The sequence below is a fragment of the Solanum verrucosum genome, unplaced genomic scaffold, assembly GCF_900185275.1.
Source record: "Solanum verrucosum unplaced genomic scaffold, falcon-dt-bn FXZP01000053.1, whole genome shotgun sequence".
Lineage (NCBI taxonomy): Eukaryota > Viridiplantae > Streptophyta > Magnoliopsida > Solanales > Solanaceae > Solanum > Solanum verrucosum.
In genome coordinates, this window is record NW_026020152.1 from 289717 (window position 1) to 310366 (window position 20650).

The 20650-nt window shown below is 30.3% G+C and overlaps 2 protein-coding genes across 3 annotated transcripts; one reads left to right on the forward strand and one right to left on the reverse strand.

Moving 5' to 3' along the window:
* The first annotated feature begins 1369 nt into the window (after positions 1-1369).
* On the forward strand, positions 1370-4509 carry LOC125828205 (uncharacterized). The gene is made up of 5 exons (XM_049507522.1): positions 1370-1661; positions 2622-2679; positions 2820-2903; positions 3524-3665; positions 4231-4509. The coding sequence occupies exons 1-5, from the start codon at positions 1370-1372 to the stop codon at positions 4507-4509; spliced, it is 855 nt and encodes a 284-aa protein (XP_049363479.1).
* A 1825-nt stretch (positions 4510-6334) lies between these two features.
* Positions 6335-10278, reverse strand: LOC125828090 (phosphatidylinositol 4-kinase gamma 7-like). Of its 2 annotated transcripts, none has more exons than XM_049507393.1 (2): positions 10105-10278; positions 6335-8827 (listed from the first exon to the last, which is right to left on the reverse strand). In XM_049507393.1, the coding sequence occupies exon 2, from the start codon at positions 8525-8527 to the stop codon at positions 6605-6607; it is 1923 nt and encodes a 640-aa protein (XP_049363350.1). In that variant the 5' UTR covers positions 8528-8827; positions 10105-10278; the 3' UTR covers positions 6335-6604. The 2 variants fall into 2 exon arrangements, with proteins under 2 accessions (XP_049363350.1, XP_049363351.1); XM_049507394.1 differs by having other exon boundaries at positions 6335-8494; positions 10105-10232.
* Positions 10279-20650: the final 10372 nt, after the last annotated feature.

The window sequence follows — 20650 nt, forward strand, 5'->3', positions numbered from 1 at the left end:
CATATAGGTTGTTGGGACTTAATTTTTGATGAAATAAGTAACATGCATGAAGCAAACATGGAAATATTATTTGTAAAACAAATTTAGTAGTATAAGTTCTTGATTTGACAGGACACTGTACATACATTTTAATTAGCACTAAAACACAAAAAGAAATATATATAGGTTTATATTGACAATTTCTGAACAGTGACTACTAAACTATAAACAATTAAAAATGACTAATCCTTTTTTCTAATTAAATTGTCACTCTCACTCTAACAAAAATAATTTTTAGTGGCAATAAAAGTTGTTAAAACTTGAAAGATAAAGAATAATGTCATAACTTATAATTATTAGTTCTATATATGTCAATTATAAAATTTTCACTTAATAAAAAGTGTTAAAATCTTTACCGGCATTAATTAACTGTTTGCCTAATGTCGCTATAGTCTTTAGGAACATTTACAAAGAGTGTTAATTGCTGCAAAAAATACATATAACGACAATTAAACTATTGCAATTAATTAATTGCCGCTAAAAATAAAAATAAAAAATAATGATTGATCTCGGTGATAACTCAATTCAATTTGTATTATATTATGTTAAATAATTTCTATGGTTTATTACTTAATTTTGTCAAACATTCTTAATGCAGAACACTTATAAGATTAAAATAATTGAGTTTATGGTATAATAAATTCAATCGAGTAGGAATCTTTATTTCTGAAAAGACTAATTCCTACACTTGGAATTAAAAACTCAGTCAAGTTTTCAATAATATTTTAAAGATCCAACGAACCACTTCTTCAATTTATTTTTTTAATTTTTATTTTAAAAGGTGAATTTGTGATTTAGACCCCGAAACATTAACAAATTCAAGTTTTGGTCCTTATAATTAACTGGTTAAACACATTTAACCTTCAATTTATTCAAATATGAGGATAATATAATTCTAAAAATGTCATATCCCGTGTGTAAATGGACCAAAAATACTTACTCTGATCCCTCCGTCCTAAAATACTTATCATTTGTCGATTTGACTAATATTTAAAGCTAAATTGAAATAGATTAATTTACTATTTTAAAATTAAAATCTTAAATATTCGAAAACTACATGAAAAATAATAAAATCAGAAGAACCAAAAATAAGAATTCATCAATAATTGAGGATCGAAATTGCAATTTTCCTTTCTTAAAACATTTTCTCAAAAGGAGTAGCTTGAGATAGAAGTATATAAGAAGGTACTCCATAATGAAATTCACATAGAATTAATCAAACTTTTCCCCATCACATAAAAGTCAAAATATATTAGTATATATCAACCACTTTACATGCACAAAATTTAATTGAAAGACTAGCTTATTTCCTTTTTTTTCTTCTTGAAAGATGTCTAAGCCAAATGCAAGAAGATATGCATTAGAGAAATACAATAGAGAGAAAGAGCCAGTAATTAGCAATAATTATGGGAATAACTTGTTTTATTTATCCAAACATTTGAAGAAAGTTTACCCAATAGAGCTTCACAAAACTTGTTCACACACATTTATAAATGATTTTTCTTCTCCATTGGATCATAAAAAAAGAGAAATTCTAGATAACAATATTGTTGTTCCACAAGTTATTCCATGTCCTAATGAGAAAGAGCTTATGAGGTGTAGCTGGATAACTAATAGCACAGGTAAATTTCATCTAGCATTACTCTTTTTCTCATTTCACTACAAGAAAATATGAAATTTATCGAAAATTCCTAGCTAATTTGTCACTAAAAGGCTTCTAGCTAACTGAATTTTCTTATAATTCGTCGCTAATATGTAGCTAATTAAGGAGATTATTAGCATGAAAATTTTGTTGTTTAGTTATGAAATTTTATCGATCGTTAATTCCTTATTTTCAGATAGTATTTTTTTCCTTTGATTTTTGAAACTATATATATATATATATATATATATATATATATATTCTTTCTTTGAATCTACTTGTTTGGGATTGAATCATATTATTTTTTTCACATAATTTCCTATCAAAAGTGATTATATTCCTAGAGCTCGAACACAAGATCTATCATTAAGGTCGAAGAATATTTATCACCAGTATACAAAAATAACCTTGACTAACAGAATTTAAATACACCTTTGATCTTGCAATATGAGTGAAATACACCCCTAAATTCTCGTCAAGTTTAGGGTGTTTTCAATTACACTTCTCTCGGCTTTTTATTAATTAAGAGTTTCATGCTTCTACAAGAGTTTGAGACCACTTGCTATGTTATGTGGCAGATCAGGGTGTATCTAAGTTTAGTTAGTCAAGTAGAGTGGTGTTTTTAATGCTGTCAATAGTTCGGGGACAATACTAATAATTCGCGTCAAGTTCAGAAATGTTTTCAATACATCTCGATTTAATCTATTATAACTAGTTAACATTAAAAAGAAAATGTTAGTATATATACATATTACATATATTCTTTTTTCATAACTTAGTAGTGTGTCTTATATGCCTTGATAGTACATTATATTCTTGAATGACAAAACAAAATTGGGCATGAAAGTACAACTTAATTGGATTATTGATCCTCTTAAGTACCAAAGTAAATTTTGGAAACTAAAGACTCATTGAGTTTGCTATGTATTTATATATACAGATAAGGTTTATGTGCAATTCCATGATGAATGCTGGGGTGTTCCAGTCTATGATGACCAGTAAGTAATCTAATATATAATTCATGAAAGAATATAAACAGTTTTCAAATATCATTTTTCACTTAAAAAAAAACGATTTGCTTCTTCACAATTTTCATGATCAAACGAGACCTAATTGGCCAAGTGTGCACACACTGCAGTCAATTGTTTGAGCTACTTTCTTTGGCTGGCTTGTTGATGGATTTCAACTGGACTGAAATTTTAAAGATAAGAGAACAAATAAGGTACATACTTCTAGTTTGTTAGTAGCTTTTATTTATTTATTTATTTATTATTATTATTACTATATATACAATGAACAAAGCACCAATTATCCAGTGGTAGAAATATATCTTGTCACATTAAAGATGGGAGTTCAAATTCTAGATTGTGCATTTCAGAGAGAAGGAGTCTTGGCGTAACTGGTATTGCTTCCATGTAATCAGGAGATAACATGATCAAATCATGAAAATAACCTTTTGCAGAAATGGAGGATAAAATTATGTACAGTAGACCAATGATCTAGTGGGCCATAGAAATGTATCCTATCACATTAAAGTCAAGATTCCAATTTTCAATGGTGCATTTCAGAGAAGGGGCACCTTGGATTAACTAGTACAGTTGTTCCCATGTGACCAAGAGGTCACGAGTCCAAACCGTGGAAACAACCTCTTACATAAATGCAAGATAAGATTGTGTACAATAAGTCCTTATAATTCGATCCTTCTCTGGACCCCATATACAACAGAAACTTTAGTGCACCGAACTACACTTATTTATTCATATAGATATATACAATGTCCACGTACAAATTATATATTGTTCAATATTCCTTATGATATCATGTGATAATTATATTATGCAGAGAAGCCTTTGTTGGATTCAATGCAAAGCAAGTGGCTGAAATGGGAGAGAAGGAGATTAATGAATTGGTCTCCAATGTGTCCCTCATGTTGGCTGAAAATAGAGTTAGATCAATAGTTGGCAATGCCAAATGCATAGTCAAGGTAAGTCTATAGAGTTAGATCAATAGTTGGTAAAATAAAACATTACCAAGAAGTATGAAAAAAGGAAATATATAAATAGTAGCGATAACAGCAACGAAATAATATAAAATGAAGATCAGTAATACATAACATATGAAGAAAAGCCATTATAAACTTTATCCGCTATAACAACATAATATCACAAAACTATTTTCGTCTTTTAAAGTTACTAAATTATATAAGTGTAGTTTTGTGATTTTATTGTTATATATAGTGGATAAAGGTAAGATATTTTAATATGACAAAAGTACTTTTGTTACTTTATATTATACTAATTTCAATTACTTTAAATGTATCAAAAAATATTTCTGACTTTAGTGTTATAGTGAACAAGTCAATGACCATATACAAAGGTAAATTAAGTACCATCTTTACCAAATCAAGTTGGTAAACTTATATTCTACATTAAATTTAATTTGACATGGTAGATAATCGTCTGATTTATTTTCAAGTTATTATGGACAATTATATATTTACATTGTCAGTGCATAAAAGTCAAATTGATTAGTTTATTATTAAAATGCAGATTGGGGAGGAATTTGGATCTTTCAGTTGCTACATGTGGAACCATATGAATTATAAAGCAATAATTAACAGATTTAGAAATGCAAGAAATGTACCATTAAGAAGTCCAAAAGCAGAAGCAATTAGCAAAGATTTAGTGAAGAGAGGATTAAGGCATGTTGGTCCAGTTGTTATTAATTCATTCATGCAAGCTGCTGGAATGACTATTGATCATTTGATTTATTGTTTTAGACATAAAGAATGTCTTAATCTTGCTGAAAGACCTTGGAGGCATGTTTAAAACATATTATTAAATTGTAATTCCCACAAAAAAATTACAATTTTCGCTTTGTTCTTCTTTTTGTAAGTGTATTTTTAATATATCAAGACTTTTTTTTAGAAAAATTATGTGGTATATCAAATTTATACTCTGTAGCAAAAATTACTATTCGTAGCTACATTTTGAATTTTATAGCAAATCCCTTTACCTAAAAAGATAGGGGCATTGAGCCTCCTATGCTACAACTCAACCCAAGGTATTCATTTATGTTCCTCTATCTAGCTCCTATTCGGAGTCAGGGCATATCTAGGGAGGTTCTGCGGGTTCACATGAATTCATCTTCTCCTCTTTAGATTATATATAGATATTAGTATTATATTATTATTATTTTTTTTAAAAGTACTTAAATATAGATGCATGAAGTGGTTTTCTGGTGATGGTACAAGTAAATGTCATAAAATATAATTATGTTATATTGAAATACACTAATCATTGACTTGAGTTAAACTTGAACATCTACTTAATCACTCTCTCTAGCTTAAGTTGCAAGGGATAAAACAAATGTTGGGTGACAGCCTATATAGAAAGGTTGTGTTTTTGATGCAGACTTGCACCAAATCTTATCTTATCTGCTTTATCTCTTTTTATCTGTTTAACATCAAAATCTGTCTTTTCAACTTAGATTAGCTGTACGCACCAAATCGACAACACTTGAACAAACTATACTTTACTGTCCTACTTATCATGAGTTAGAAGGATTTGGTAGTATCTTTTACGATATATATTATCATCTTTATAGTGTTTTTTAAACAAAAGTTCTATCAACTTCTACGAACAATAATAATGATATACTCAATGTAGTTCCATAAATGAAATCTGGGGAGCTAAGATTTTTATAGTGTGTATGCAGCAGCCAAGGTAAAGGTGGAGAGACAATTTTTAATTTAAGGATCTACGGCCCAAGTAACGCATATAAAAAAATAACATAGAAAGGAAATACAATACTGGAAATAATGGAGAAAAAAACAAATATATGATAACCTAAACAAAAGGTAATATCGACTACAATAATATTTCACTAAAACAATCAAGTTTGTTTTTAAACCAACTTTCCTATTATGTATAATATTCTATTATATCAATAAAAAAAAAATCTGGTCAAATGAAGAGATTTGACTGCACTCCGATCCCTTATATTTCACTTTTGTTGATTTGAGTTTACATCTCAATATCAAATTAATTTAATTAGTAAGTACTACTTTATTATATGGATTCCACTTAATTTTTCTTCAATGATGTTAAGTATTAAACTATATCAATCATTAAAGAGGCAACTAGTTTCTTATAGGGACCCAACCTGCACTTTTTTGTTGCCTTTACTATAATGGTGTTGCTTAGCGTGTAACAAGTGTTGTCTTCCTTTTCCACCTGAAAGAGAATACAAATATACAACCTGGACTTACATGACAATATGCCAAAAGACACAACTCAATATATTTTATTCTTTTTATTACAAGAAAACCCGCAGCCGCTACTCTTTGGATGCGCACAGAATAAAACTCTCGCTCCTATGCAATAAATAGCTCACAAACCACATAGAAGAGGTAACCCGCATTAGGCAAGCCCGGTGCGACGAGCTCAACCCAAAAGGCAAACCCCTTGCTTTCGCTGGCAAAGGGGTTTCGAACTTGAGACCTCCAACATGAAAGTCCCAAGCCAAAACCACTGGGCCACCCCGAAGGGTAAGACACAACTCAATATATTGTTTGATGGAAACACAACACAAACCACTAAACAGGTAAATCAAAAAGAAAATCCATGTCTAAAGCAAGTTGAGGCATAGAAATCATAAGAAGGCATCCAATATGTACATAACTTGTCGTTTCTCGAATTACATTCTACAAATTATTTATCTAACAAAGAGTTAAAAAGGGGGGAAAGATTGAAGATAACAAGAAAACAGAAAATCTACAACCAATTCTACTCAGCCCTTCAACTCGGCTGTCTCCAAAAATATTTACAGCATATTCTAACGTTCCTACTCCCGCACTCTATCACAACTTCGTTCAGTCTTATTTAGGCATAAGTCATACTTAATATAGTAATACCTCGATTCTCAAAACTGGCAAGAAGTTCCAAGCCTTTGCATCTGCCTCTGACCAAGGGTGATAGACTTGCGTTTGGCAAAAGCTGGGTAAAGAAGCTCTTCAAACTTCTCTAGAAACAAACCCCACTCGACGTCATTCATATCTGATACCTTCACAAAGGTGACACTTGCAGGAAGCTGCTCATTTGCACTGCGATGTCCAGAGGAAGAACTAGACAGATAGCCGTTTTCTGGTTTTGTTCCTGAGATAGTAGGATATTTCAGTTTCTTCTCACCTAAGCTGGTGTTCTTGAGAGACATTGAAAGTTTTGACACAGCAATGTTCTTTGTTGGGGAAGGAACATAATTAAAGCTCTTCTCGTCTTCTTCGTCCCTTTCCACTTCCTCAATACTTTCATCTAGTTTAGAGAGTGGGAAGCAGCCATTTCCTCCAATTGGGAGATGAAATGGGTTTCTATTCGTGAAATCCTGAGAGATTAATTTGGGACTAGACTCATATCCAGAATCTTCGCAATCTATGTCAAACTGAAACTCGTTATCCACTTCAGTCTTAGGAGAAAGAATTTCCCTCTCAGCAGTCAGGCTTCTTGCCTCCAAACAAACAACTTCGAGCTCACTTGGTTTCTCCTCCCCACTGCGGAATTCCCTGGTCATCATCTCACCAATTTCCGCAAGACAGAGACCATAAGCAGCAGCTTCCTTGAGAAAAATGGTGGAAAGGACCAAGACACGAAGGCAAGCCTCGCGAATCATAGGGAGTTCACTTCGTAGCATATCAGAGTCTTGAATAGGATCAAGTTTCTTTATGTACTCAAGTTCATCATCTGTGAACGGAATAGATGCCTGGGGCCAATGGATCCACTCAAAATACGGATCTTCCAAGCTCTCTGGAAGACAGAGCCCATGATCAATGGGGATGAGCTCTACTTGACCAAACCTTCCAATACCGTCAAGCTTCCTAACTAAAAGATTCCCTGCATGTCTATCTGTGTTAAAAATCCTAATGTCTAATATTCCAATGCGATGCACTGCAGCAACGGCAAAATTTGAGGTTCCATGGTCACTAGCATCAAAATCATGGGGAACAAACTGTTGAAAAGATGCAATCTTGCTCACAAGTTGCTTCTTGCTGTGAGGCTTGTCTCCATTTACATCATCATTGACATTAAAGACTGAGTGAGTGATTTTCACCAATGCAGTAGCTGGCACATTGGCAAAATGATCATTGTCAAGAAGATATGCAGCGACCTCCCTATACCCTGTTTCCCCAACTCTGACTGATCGTTTTAAGCCTGGCTGCCCAAGGGCTTTGCCCACAAATCCTTTAGGATTGTTTGGAGCAAATGGTTCTTCATCTGTGGGCTTAACAATAGCAACACTCTCACCTCTGCTATTTCTGAAAACATACCCCCCTCCAAGTCCACCATGAACAGGAAGTGGATCTACTCCAGTCTTTATTGCCTTCACAATTTCCTGGATAAGTTGCTTTGTCTCAGCAAAGCGACCTACATTTCCCAGTATTTCAATGGGACCACTTTGATCTCTTGGTTGGATATGATCCTTCCCTGTGGGTAAAAGGCATGGAGTTGATGAACTTCGATGCATAAAGTTCCTTCTCAGCAGTAGAGGTGAATCATTGCGAACAGCACTAAGGTCATTATTCAACACCCTATCACCAAATGTCAAAGAACTTTCCTCAACTGGAAAGTTAAGTGCAAGCTGCAACCTTCTTTTCACAGTATGTGCATTGTCGCTGCGTTCTAACTCCATCCCCAGTACACAACCAGTCTCGGTTTGAACAAAAACACGTCTCCTCCCAGTCGATCTCCCTTCCATCCTACCTTTCCCATGGTACTCCCCGCCAAGTGGGCTCTTGAAGATTGCCACAGCCATCTGGGTCTGAACAGGACAATTATCCAGGTTACGAGACATAAAAGGTCAAGAAACACAGTTGGGCGTCACAATCAACAAAAGAGATGGCAGCAGAAGAGAGCTTTCCACGCACTCTCAGTTGAGCACCAAACTCAGAAGCGGATTGTTAGCACGTCAGGAAATGATTCAATCTGGAAACAATCATCAATGTGCAAACAGGAACCAAAACCAACCCAGATGATGCCACAGGCAACAGAAAATATCACTATCACATCAACAATGGGACAATAAGAGATCAAGAATCTCAAGTGTTACATTAGAAGAGCCATCTTATGATGTGGATAAGACAGTGCCAAAGATCTGCAAAGAGATATAAAACAAAATCAGAATACAACATGGATTAATTCATGCCATTAGTCAAGAAATGTTATAAGAGCACTACAAGGTTATTCATGTCATGGATGACCAAAACAACCAAATAGAAAATATAAAAAAGATGTAAGTGACATTCACTGTGACAGTAAGGAATTTATTTACATCAGCTCCCCCCCCCCCCCCCCCCCCCCAAGTTTGAGATTGAAACGCAGTTATGGTGGTGTATTTGACCAGTTGTACTAGGCTGGTCATCCATATTTTTCTAAGCTAACAACTCAAGCTTACTACAACTCTACCCAGTTGGACCAGTATAAAAGGTAAACCCAATACGAACAGATTCACTGATTTGCAGATGACACCAGTATGGTAGCACTAGGCTCCTGACCCTGTCACTGATTTTCTAATTCCTCAGCACTTAGGAAATAGGAAACATAACTAACACAAGGCTTTCAAATCTTGAAAAGCATCTATTATGTGCTAACGTCAATGCTAAGCTATAAACCACTTGAAACTGAAACTCGCTAAAAACACGTTCTACATAAAGAACTTAGTTAATTACACAGATGGCACTATCTCCTATCAAAACACGCTGCTTTATCGCTAAAACAGCGTGATTTTCGAGTAATTAGTTACACTCTTCCCTAAGATTACTAGTACTCAATCTCTCATTTCTAAAGATCTACGAAAAGATAGATTTTTGTACAAAGACTCGATCTTTTCTTCCTTTCAGGGATGACTGTGGTATTCAAACCACCTTGCATAAACCTCATATTTTTCCACCAGCTACCTGCTAACCTAACCTCCACCATCACAGCTACAAACACTTAAAACTAAACCTCATTTCAAACACATTAAATACACAAAATTCATAGAATCTAATTAATTTACTCAAATGACACTCTTTAACACTCTGCTATTGCTTAAATAAAGTGTTATTCAAACAATTAAGAGACATTTCTTAGCATTCAACTGAAGCACTCTCACATTCATTCAATAACACAAAAAAAAATTACAAATCTTAAACAGGTAAACTCAAATCATGTAACAAAACCTTCAAATACAACCAATCTAATTAATTTCTCAAAAATATAATCATTTATTACACTCTACTGTATTATTAATTCTCATTTTCATTCAATAACTGGAAAAAAAATCAGATAAAATGCGAATAAAACTCAGATAAACCAGAACGAACATCGAAGGACCAATGAATCAGGAATAAAATCAACATAATGAAATGAAGCAACAAAACAAAACCTTACCGGAAAAACAGATCTGAGGATAATGCCTTTCTTCTAGCTCGCCGGCGATGGAAGATTCAGATAACTTTTCAACCGTATGATTCAGATATAAAGAAGATTCAACGGCTACGATTCACTCCAAAATCACCAAAAAACCCTTCTATTCCTTATTGCTGTTTGTAGCTTTCAGCTTCTTCTTCTTTATGGCTATATATGCATGCGTATGTATAATGTATCTATATATTCATTTCTATATTTTTGTTAATTCCATTTTTACCCTTTACTTAACTATGGTTTGTTCTCCACCAGTGGAGACACGTTTTGCGGGAATCATGGTTTGGTTAGTTAATAACTATGGTTCAAAAATTTGGAAGCATCTGGAATAATGGATTTACAGCCGTTAGATTATAAATGGACGGTAGGATGAATAGGAGATGGTGACGTGGAGGTATGTGATTAGAAAGTGACGTGGCATGGTCAGCGGGAATGTGTGAATTTCCGGAAATGACCCTTATGGGGACCACAGAGATATTTTTATCTTTTACTTGAAGTTAAAAATTGAATTTGATTAGATTAATTAAATTAAGTTGATATTATTATGTTAATATTATTTCAAAAGAGAAGTGTATGAAGATTGACTAAGATACTGTCCAGATTCTTTTATTGAATATCAACTGAAAAAAAAATGTGTCTAAATTCTTTTTTCTAGAAAGTTAATGTATTTAGTAAGATAAATAATTTTTTATTTATGACTGTCAGAAGAAAATTAGAATAGTATCTTAGAAGAGGCGACTTTATTGTCAAGTAATTAATTAAATTTACTTTTGAATATTAGTGTGAAAGAAATTTCTTCATTGACTAAGATATTCTCTAGATTCTTTCACTGAATATCAATGTAAAGAAAATGTGTCTAAATTCTTTTTCTAGAAAGTTAATATGTGTAATATCATAAACAAGTTTTTATTTATGACTTATCTTACCAATAATTTGATATTATCTTAATATTGTTAAAAGAAAATATACAAATTTTTTATTCATTGTAAGAAAGAATTCCTCACTTATGAACACTGATAATTTTATATTATATTGTGTATAAGGATATAGTTGAAGAGATGTGTTTTTTACGTAAAGAGTTGGATTCAATTCTTGTTTAGAATTTATTGAACTATATATTGTGATTGAGTTATTATATTATGTAGGAGATAAAGTTAAAAAAAATTACTGCTAAACCGTAAAAAGTTTTATTACAATAAATAACAAGATATCTAATTCGCGCCTCAACCAAAAGGGAGCAAAATGAGCAGCAAATTGGCACTAGGCAGTAAAAATATAAAGTATTACAACTAATTCTGAAAGTCTTATCTATTTGTCTAACTTAAAGAATCTCAAACTATTTACAGAAACAGTATCTGGGGGATATTATAAGATTTTGTTAGTATTATTATTATTGTTAATTATTATAAAAAAACAAAGTGCAACATTTAAATTTAAATAATAAAAGATACTGGCAAATCTTTGTCACATGTGGGTAGTATATCAACTTTAATATAAACTGCAAGAAGTATATAATATACTATATATTAAACTCGATTCTTTGGATTTAGTCAAATTAACAATAAAGGTTATTAATTTCCTTTTCGTTAGACCTATTAAACAGCTATTAATAAGTCGATTTAAAGACTATAGTACATTATTTTTCTGTCTCAAATTATTTATCGTATTTTTATTTTACATATTTCTTTAAAAATTATCCACATTCATATCTCAAAATATCATTTTTTTTCATTAAAATATTTTATGAATCACGATAGATAATTTGAGATGGACGGTATATCAATTTAAAGCTTTTCTTTTCATTTATTTATTCTTGTGGGTGAAATAAATGTCACAACTACTGAAAATTAATTAAACTACCTAATATTGTGAAGAAAATTTACTGCTACTCTTCAGATATATTTTAAAAATTATCTTTCTCCAACTTGTTGCGATTTTTTTCTTATTTTTTACTCAGTTCTTTTTCCACTGTCATTGCCATATAGTGATATAAACACGATAAAATTATTTACAATTTTATATTATTTAAAATTTATGTATTATTAATTTATTATATGGTCAGATTCAGTGTTATCGTAACTACACAATTTGTGGTCCGCCATCTCTTTTTGGAGTATTTTAATTTTTTGTACCCCACATTTGCCCCATAGTACAAACAACTCCTTGTGCCGTTATGCCTCTAGTTTTGGGGAATAGTGGGTACCTTTTTTTAAGGAAAATAAAATAATTGAAATTGCATCTGATTAAAATTATTTTAAAAAATTTGGGATAAGGGTCTGAAAAATACCCCAATTAACTTTGATCGAATTTGTTGTTGATGCGATACTAAACTTTCATGAGGACCTATTACCTCCCTAGACTATTTAATATTGTATTTTAAACATATATATTTTCCCATGTGGACATAAAAAATAATGCAAAATTATAAATAGTAATGTGTCCAGGGCACATATATACCTTTAAAATACACTATTAAATAGTTCAGGGGTAAAAGTACGGTATTAAATAGTCTAGGGAGGTAATAGGTCCTCATGAAAATTTAGTATTGCAACAGCAAATTCGACCAAAGTTGAATATTTTTCAGACCATTATCTCAAAATATTTCATCCAGCACAATTCTAGTTAGTTAATATTTTGAATCTAGCAATGCAATGAGTCATTTTTTTTTATCTCTTGTTATCATTCCATAAAATAAGTCGGTTATTAAATCTGAGGGTAGCTTAATATTATTAGCATATATTTTTTTAATTTATCATTGGTATATATTAAAGTTTGATTAATTAAAATTTACATCGTATAAAATTTCACTTGGAAAAAAGTAATCCTATCAAAAAAAATAATATTTAAAACTTGTATTCAAGACTTTTTTTAATAAATAATTTAATTCACCGCACTACATTTAACGATAATAGTAATATTATTGGCATTTCAATGTGCACACACAGAAATAGAAGAAAAAAAAAGTGAGTGAAGAAAATAATTGGATAAAGACAAGTTCTGTGCATACATAGAGGCCAGAGCAGCAAATAGTAAAATAGCCGATTTTAAGGAACGATATAATGAGGATATCATAATTTAAGGATAGAATTTAATTTATTTATTTTTATTATTACTTTATATAACTTTGTAAGGGAGTATAATTTTTGACGTGTCCTCTTTAAAATATAATGGCCTAAATAATCGTACAATTCAAATAATTTCATATTAGTTAAAAACTTCAAATTTTCATCAAAAGAATATTTTATTTTCTTCAATATAAAATTATTCGTTTTTATACTGTAAATAAATTGACAGACTTGAATTTTTTTCTTCAGTCTTAACTCTCACTTTCATTACATTAACCTCGAAATATACAGACAAATATAATATAATATTCCAACATAAAGATGAAAACATCTTTTATAAAAGTGTACGATTATTATTTTTTACAAGTAAATGTCAAGAACTCAAGACGGTAGATAGTTATTTGAGGTATAATGCGATAATTAGTAGAATATAATGTGAATAACAGAACATGACCAGTAACAACATGAGTTATAAAGATTAATAATGACATTACTTTCTTTGATAAATTTGATAAAATTCAATAATTTTAATGTTATATTATAACTCAATAAATATTTAAAATTTATAAAAATTAAAATTCTGATTCCGCTCGCCAAATAAGGTAGGTATTTCAGTGGGCGAGGAAGCACATGGATTCTTCCTGTTTTTGTGCTTTTGGGGCCATTTAGCTTATTCTGTCTTATGTACTACGTTCGATAGTGGTTGGATTTTGTACATATTTATACGTATGCAGTGGCAGAGTTAGAATTTTTAATAAGGGAGTTTAAAATTTGAAGAAATAAACACACAAAGTAATTGAAGGGAATTCGATATCTACTATATATACCTAAAAAATTATTTTAACCATGTATAAATAATATAATTTTCCGCCGAAGAGAGTTCGGATGAACCCTAGCAATAAGGTGGGTCCACCACTGTAATATATATATATAACCTAGCTACGGATTAAATACAAGTTTTATCTGTGTGCCTGTCTGCCAATCATCCATTATTGGATTATCCTCTTCAAATCAGACCTATGTATCTAGACACTATATATGACTCATATCGTATTTTCGTAGAGATAGAAGTTTTTTTTACGTATAATATATAAATGTACCATTTAATTTAGTTTTAGTTAATATTTATATTTTGCAATTATGAATGTGCATAAGTAGGTAATAGACATTTATAAAGTTTGTATAATATTGAATAAGTAGACAAATACGTGCAGCAATAGGCAATAGTTTGTATATATATGTATAAGATTTTTGTATATGAGATGTTGGATGGTGCTTGCAAAAAAACAAAACAATGTATTTAAAATACGTGAAAAATATGTGTGCAATGCAAATGTATGAATTTTATTTTTTTTTACAAAAGTTAAGTAGTCTATATATTTATTTATTGAAAGATACAACACTTATTTTAAACAATTTGGCTATTTTAGATATAAATATAAAAATTCATTGGGTTATACTTATTGTAAATTAAGCTTGGGAAGTATACATGTGTATCTTTTGGGGAACTTACGTAAATGTACATTCCGATCATCTAGTTTATTAATCTGACCAAAGATTTAAGTATATACTCCTCTGTCCCATTTTATATGGCAACATTTGATCGGGTACAGAGTTTAAAAAATGAAAGAAGACTTTGAAATGTTTACCAAATTACCCTTCAAAATATAGTCCTATTAAAATTTAAAAGGAAAACATACAAATTCTATTTATTTTTTTTAAAAAAAGGTAGACTCCCTTTTCTCTCTCTCATCATAAATGTATTGGTGAAATAAAGTATATATATTACTATATTTTTTGGTTTCCCACACTCTTGTTCGGAGCCCATATTTGAGCTCCGATTAAATTCGGATTGCGCTCTGCAAGGCCCATTCGGGGGTGGCGCTCCCAACAAGATTTTCTCTATACCCAGGGCTCGAACCCGAGACCTCTGGTTAAGGGTGAAACACTCCCACCAGTGCACCACAATCCATGTTGGTCCCCGAGTTACTATATAATCCTCTTCATTGTTAAAATATGTATAAATAATACATTATTTATGGAGTACTATTAATTTTATATACACACTATTACACCCATATATATACAAATGTATATATATTGTATAAGTAATGTATATGCTTTATATAATTATATGTAAATACATCAAATTACTATAAATTGTAGTTGAATATTATTAGCTACATGTCCATTGTTAATATAAATTGAGCTCCAGCCTCCATATATCGATGAACTCAACAATTTAGGTCCATTTTATGCAATTAATTGAAGCTCATGCGATAAATAATTAGAGATAATTACAGTTATAAAATCTTCCGCAAATTTTCAATTGAATTTTGAATTCTCCTTTAACGGAGAATAGCCATTTGCATATTGCTTCCCTAATGTATCCAAAATTGTTTTCTCAATATCAACAATGACATTTATGAGAATTATCTTTTAATAAAAATGTTGACTATTAAAACAAAATAATAGTTTCAAATAATCAAAAAATAATAAAATGTAAAATAAACAATAAAGTGAATAAAAAATGACGTCCTTAATTACCCGTTCAACTATTTAAACACATATTAACAAAAGGGTCAAAAAATGACATTCTCATACCTCGACTAATACTATTTTCACCACCTCTAGCTAAAATATTGTATTACTTCCTTCCATAAAGAAAGGGTTGTGAGTGTTGTCAGTTCGAAGGTGTATTTGATGGAAATCTTTAAGTTTGAGCATATAACGATTCAATTTTGGAAAGAGCTAGCTATGCAAGTTTCTATCGTTTTAAACTTTACAAAAGAAGGCTAAACCAAGACAGAAAAAAGAAGAAGGTTAGGCTTTAAATGATACCCCTATTTAGCGACATTTTTGGTGGATGATTCGGAGATGTATCACCTAGCTAACCTAGAGAAGGAAGGAAGAATAGTCTTAGCCCCAACAAACTGATTCATTACTACTCACCATGAGGGCACCGTCTTGTACAAAACAACGATAGTTGACCCTTTATCTTCTTCTATCAGATAGACTTCGTAAAATGTCCCCAACTTATTTCTATAATTTGATAGCAATGCATTAAGATAAACATATATTAGGAAGATTGAGAAAAGTCTCTGTCACACATAAATATTATTAGTTTTAAAAAAATATGTTGTTCTGATCGGTGTTCAATAGCATGTATTGGTATATTGACACAATAAGCGTGCAAGACTATTTTCATAATCTTTTTACACCAATTGCAATGATTTCCTTATCAATTTCACTAAGATTTCCATCAATAATCGATCATATATCTTCATTGTTTCTTTAAGATGTCATACCTTAAAATGTAGTAGCATAACAATGAAATTCAAGATAGTGATCCAAAGAAAAAAAATAAAGAAACAAGCCACATGATTACTATCTTTTGGTTCTAACACGTCACACATAAAAAAGGAGGAGGAGGTAAAATCGTTCTCCATGCCACTAGACTTTTCAAAGGATTTTAAATGCAAAAATTATAGTTAAGAATTTTGTGAATAATTTAGGGTGGTTCTAATATATTTTTTCTTTTGGAATTATTATTATGGGAAAAGGTAGAAGTACCTCCCTAGACTATGACCGAAATCTCAGGGACACATTTTAACTGAACTAAGGTCCTATTACCCCCAGAACTCATTTTTTTGGTAATTTTGTACATCTTTTTGGCTTACGTGGCATCCAAATTTATCTCATGTACCTCAACTGCGTGGAGTCACGGGGTGTGCCATATAAGCCAAAAGGTGTACAATATTATATATAAAATGAGTTCGGGGGTAATAAGACCTTAGTTTAGTTAAGGTGTGTCTCTGGGATTTCGGTCATAGTCTAGGGGTACTTGTGCCTTCTCCGTATTATTATTACTTAGTAGAAATGATAAATTAAAAAAAAAAAAAAACAGGAAAAAGAACAAAAAGACAAAAAAAAGCCTCTTCACACTTAATTGCCTATCCTTTTTAGGGGTGTGCATCAGTCGATTCGGTTTGGTTTTATGTATTATCGATTCGATTTATCGATTTTAAATACGCTAAATCAATAACGAATCAATAAGATATTTTTTTATCGATTTTCGGTTTATTGATTTTGGTCCTTAACGATTCAGTTTTCGATTTAACCAAAAAGGAAAGGAAAAATTACAAGAATATACTATTTAAGAACTTAATTAACAATATATGTATATACTTCTTTTTATTTACAAAAAAGTTAGGTTTTTAATTACAAACATGACAAAATATTTAATTTTCGTTTTTTTAATTTATATATTTTATTTTTCGATTTATTTCTTTTTTGGGGGGGATTATGTGCTAAATTTATGGGATTGATAATTACTGTTTACTTTTTAGTTTCCAACCATAATTAAACTCTTTTATATTATTTTTTTGCCTATATATTGAATTTTTGATTTTTTTTAAAAATATATTACTATCCGGTTTATTTCCTTTTTTTTTTTGGGGGGGGGGGGGGTTATGTGCTAAATTTATGGGATTGATAATTATTGTTTACTTTTTGTCTCTCCAATCATAATTCCTAATTATACTCTTTTATATTATTATTTTTTTGCTCATATATTGATTTTTCTCTCTCTTAATATTTTATTCAATCAAATCAATCATTAATTGTAGCCTTCTCTCACCTCTTTAATATTGTTTTCATACAAATATCATTTTCCTTTATTATGACCAAAATTTTTTAAAAAAATTGAAATTTTGTAAGTTATTTACATTATTTTTTTTGACAAAATATATTAATTTGTTATGGTATGACTTAAATAACCATTTGAATCTAGAAAGTTTAATAAAGAAATTAAAAACTTGCATATTATATAGATTTCGTATAACTTTGATGTTAAGTCTTACATAATATTATAAAAATCACAGTTTTCATTGATTAAAATTTACAACTATTTCATAACCATTTACATATATAAATTTGTGCATAAAGAGACAAGTTAATATTAAAAACATGCAAACAAGAATGTGATATCATTCGATACACCAATAATACGATTCATCGTACCAACATAAACCTAAAAGTTTTAATTACATAATGTTTTAAGTAAAAAAAAAACACTGCTATTAAGCCTGATGCACAAATTTGGGACAAGCTTCTTGTTATGCCCGGTGTACCACATTTACTAAAAGTGACTTTCATTCTCTTGCATTTTCCTTCGTTGAGTCCCCTCTTACGATCATTATTTGGTGTTCGCGTCATATATCACTCCTTCAATAATGTAATCCACGAGCTTGCCTGTTGTTAGATTAAAAAATAATTAGCTAAATTATTAAATAAGTATTACATCTATAACATGATACAAATTAAAATATATAAGAAATTAAGCAATACATACATAATAAGAATGGTATTTTCACTGTAATCAAATTAGATAGATTGGTATATATAATATTATTATCTATATAAAAATTGTAATCATGTTGGTATACAAAATGATTTTACGAACGAAATTAGTTTTCTGATTTTTTTATTGTTTGGGTATGAAGTATACCAACACAAAACAATAAGTATTTTAACCAGCTTAATAATTATTTAAATTATTGTCTATAAACATCCCAAAAGACACTATCAACTACACCCATTTATGTACCAAAAAAATATCACGAAAGTTGGTGTTTATATACAACCTAAAATTCACGATTTATGATGTTTATTAAAAACATAATATACACTATCAATTACACCAAATCATCTAAACCAAGTAAACTATCAATTACACCTAATATTATATCGAAAATTATTAATGGAATTTAAAGTTTAGATACGAATTAAAATAGACCATCATTTTCATCAATTCATTTACCAAAAAGATACCAGTAATTTGTTGTCTATAAACAACCCAAAACACACTATCAACCATACCAATAGATGTACCCAAAAATTATCACAAAAGTTGTGGTTTATATACGAACTAAAATCTAACAATTACATAAAAAAAAATTCAACGAATTCTGATTCTTATTACAAACATAATATACAATACCAACTACACCAACTAAACTATCAATTAGACCTAATATGTACCAAGAAACCCTACATATTAAAAAATATCAGCAATTTTTGTCTATATACAGTCAAAACGCACAATCAAGCACACCAATAAATGTATCCAAAATTTATCACGAAAGTTGTGGTCTATATACGAACTAAAATATAACAATTACATCAAAAAATTCAACGAATTCGGGTTAATATTACAAACATAATATACAATACCAACACCAAATGACCTACACCAACTAAACTATCAATTAGACCTAATATGTAGCAAAAAAACCCCCCACATATAACCACATCAAATACCAAAAAAAAAAATCACAAATTTGGTATTTAACAACAACGTAATATACACTATCAATTATACAACTCAACCCATAAAAGAGATTTTTTAAAGGAACGATCTTAAATGCACCATCATATTCAATCCTAATATAACAAGATTTCGAAGTAAAATTAAATAACTAAACACCTAATTTTATTTTTAACACAAAAACATATAACAAGATTACTAGTGATGATCACAAAAAATATACATGTTCGCATCGTTTGTCGTGTTGAATTAGAATTGAAAAACTATTTGTATCCATAATTGAACAATCGAGTAATGGGGAGAAAGAGAGTTTTAGTTTGGTTTAAAAACCTTTTTTTATCAGAGATAATATATAACCAATCTGAGTAAATCGTGGAATGTAAAAGAATTGGATAAAATCAGGGAATGGGAAGAAAAACGTGGTTGATTATTATATAGTACTTTAAAAAGAATATTAATTCCTATTTTTGAAAAAAAAAACTATTGTTATTTTGTTGAAAAAATAAACTATTGCTATATATTGGTTATTAAGGTACTTAATTTGTATACTTAAGTTTTTTACCCAAAAGAAAATGCTTATAAAACAAACATATGATTTCTCTAATAAATTTGACATGACAAGACAATAATGCAACTTTACAAAAACTCATAAAATAGAAATAATAATAACAAACATGAAAATAACTATACATGTGTATAACACAAAGGGAAATCAAGAGGAATATGATTCTTACTTTAGGTTTTGACGATTTGTATAATGTGAAGTTGTGAACTCAAAGTCACAGTGAAATATGAATTGATGGCTAAACGACAAAGACATAACTATTAAGATATTGAGATTAATATTTACTAATATGTATGCATATGTAAAAGTAGTAGATTACTATAGTCTTAACTCTTAATGGGTTATCGATTTACCCAATAAGCCAATATTGAAAACCAATACCGAATTGATAACCCAATATTATTTTTTTATAAAACCATTAAGAAACCGTTAACCCAATAACCCAATAGCAATAAACCAATAACACTTTTTTCGATTCGATTTTTGCATACCCCTAATCCTTTTAGGTTGAGAATCATCAAATGCATATGAATTACTCCATTAAGCTGTCAACAT

Coding starts and splice junctions, on each gene's coding strand:
- LOC125828090 (XM_049507393.1), bottom strand. CDS start 8,527: ATGTCTCGTAACCTGGATAATTGTCCTGTTCAGACCCAGATGGCTGTG.
- LOC125828205 (XM_049507522.1), top strand. CDS start 1,370: ATGTCTAAGCCAAATGCAAGAAGATATGCATTAGAGAAATACAATAGA. Junction 1,662..2,621: donor CTGGATAACTAATAGCACAG/GTAAATTTCATC, acceptor TTATATATACAG/ATAAGGTTTATGTGCAATTC. Junction 3,666..4,230: donor ATGCCAAATGCATAGTCAAG/GTAAGTCTATAG, acceptor ATTAAAATGCAG/ATTGGGGAGGAATTTGGATC.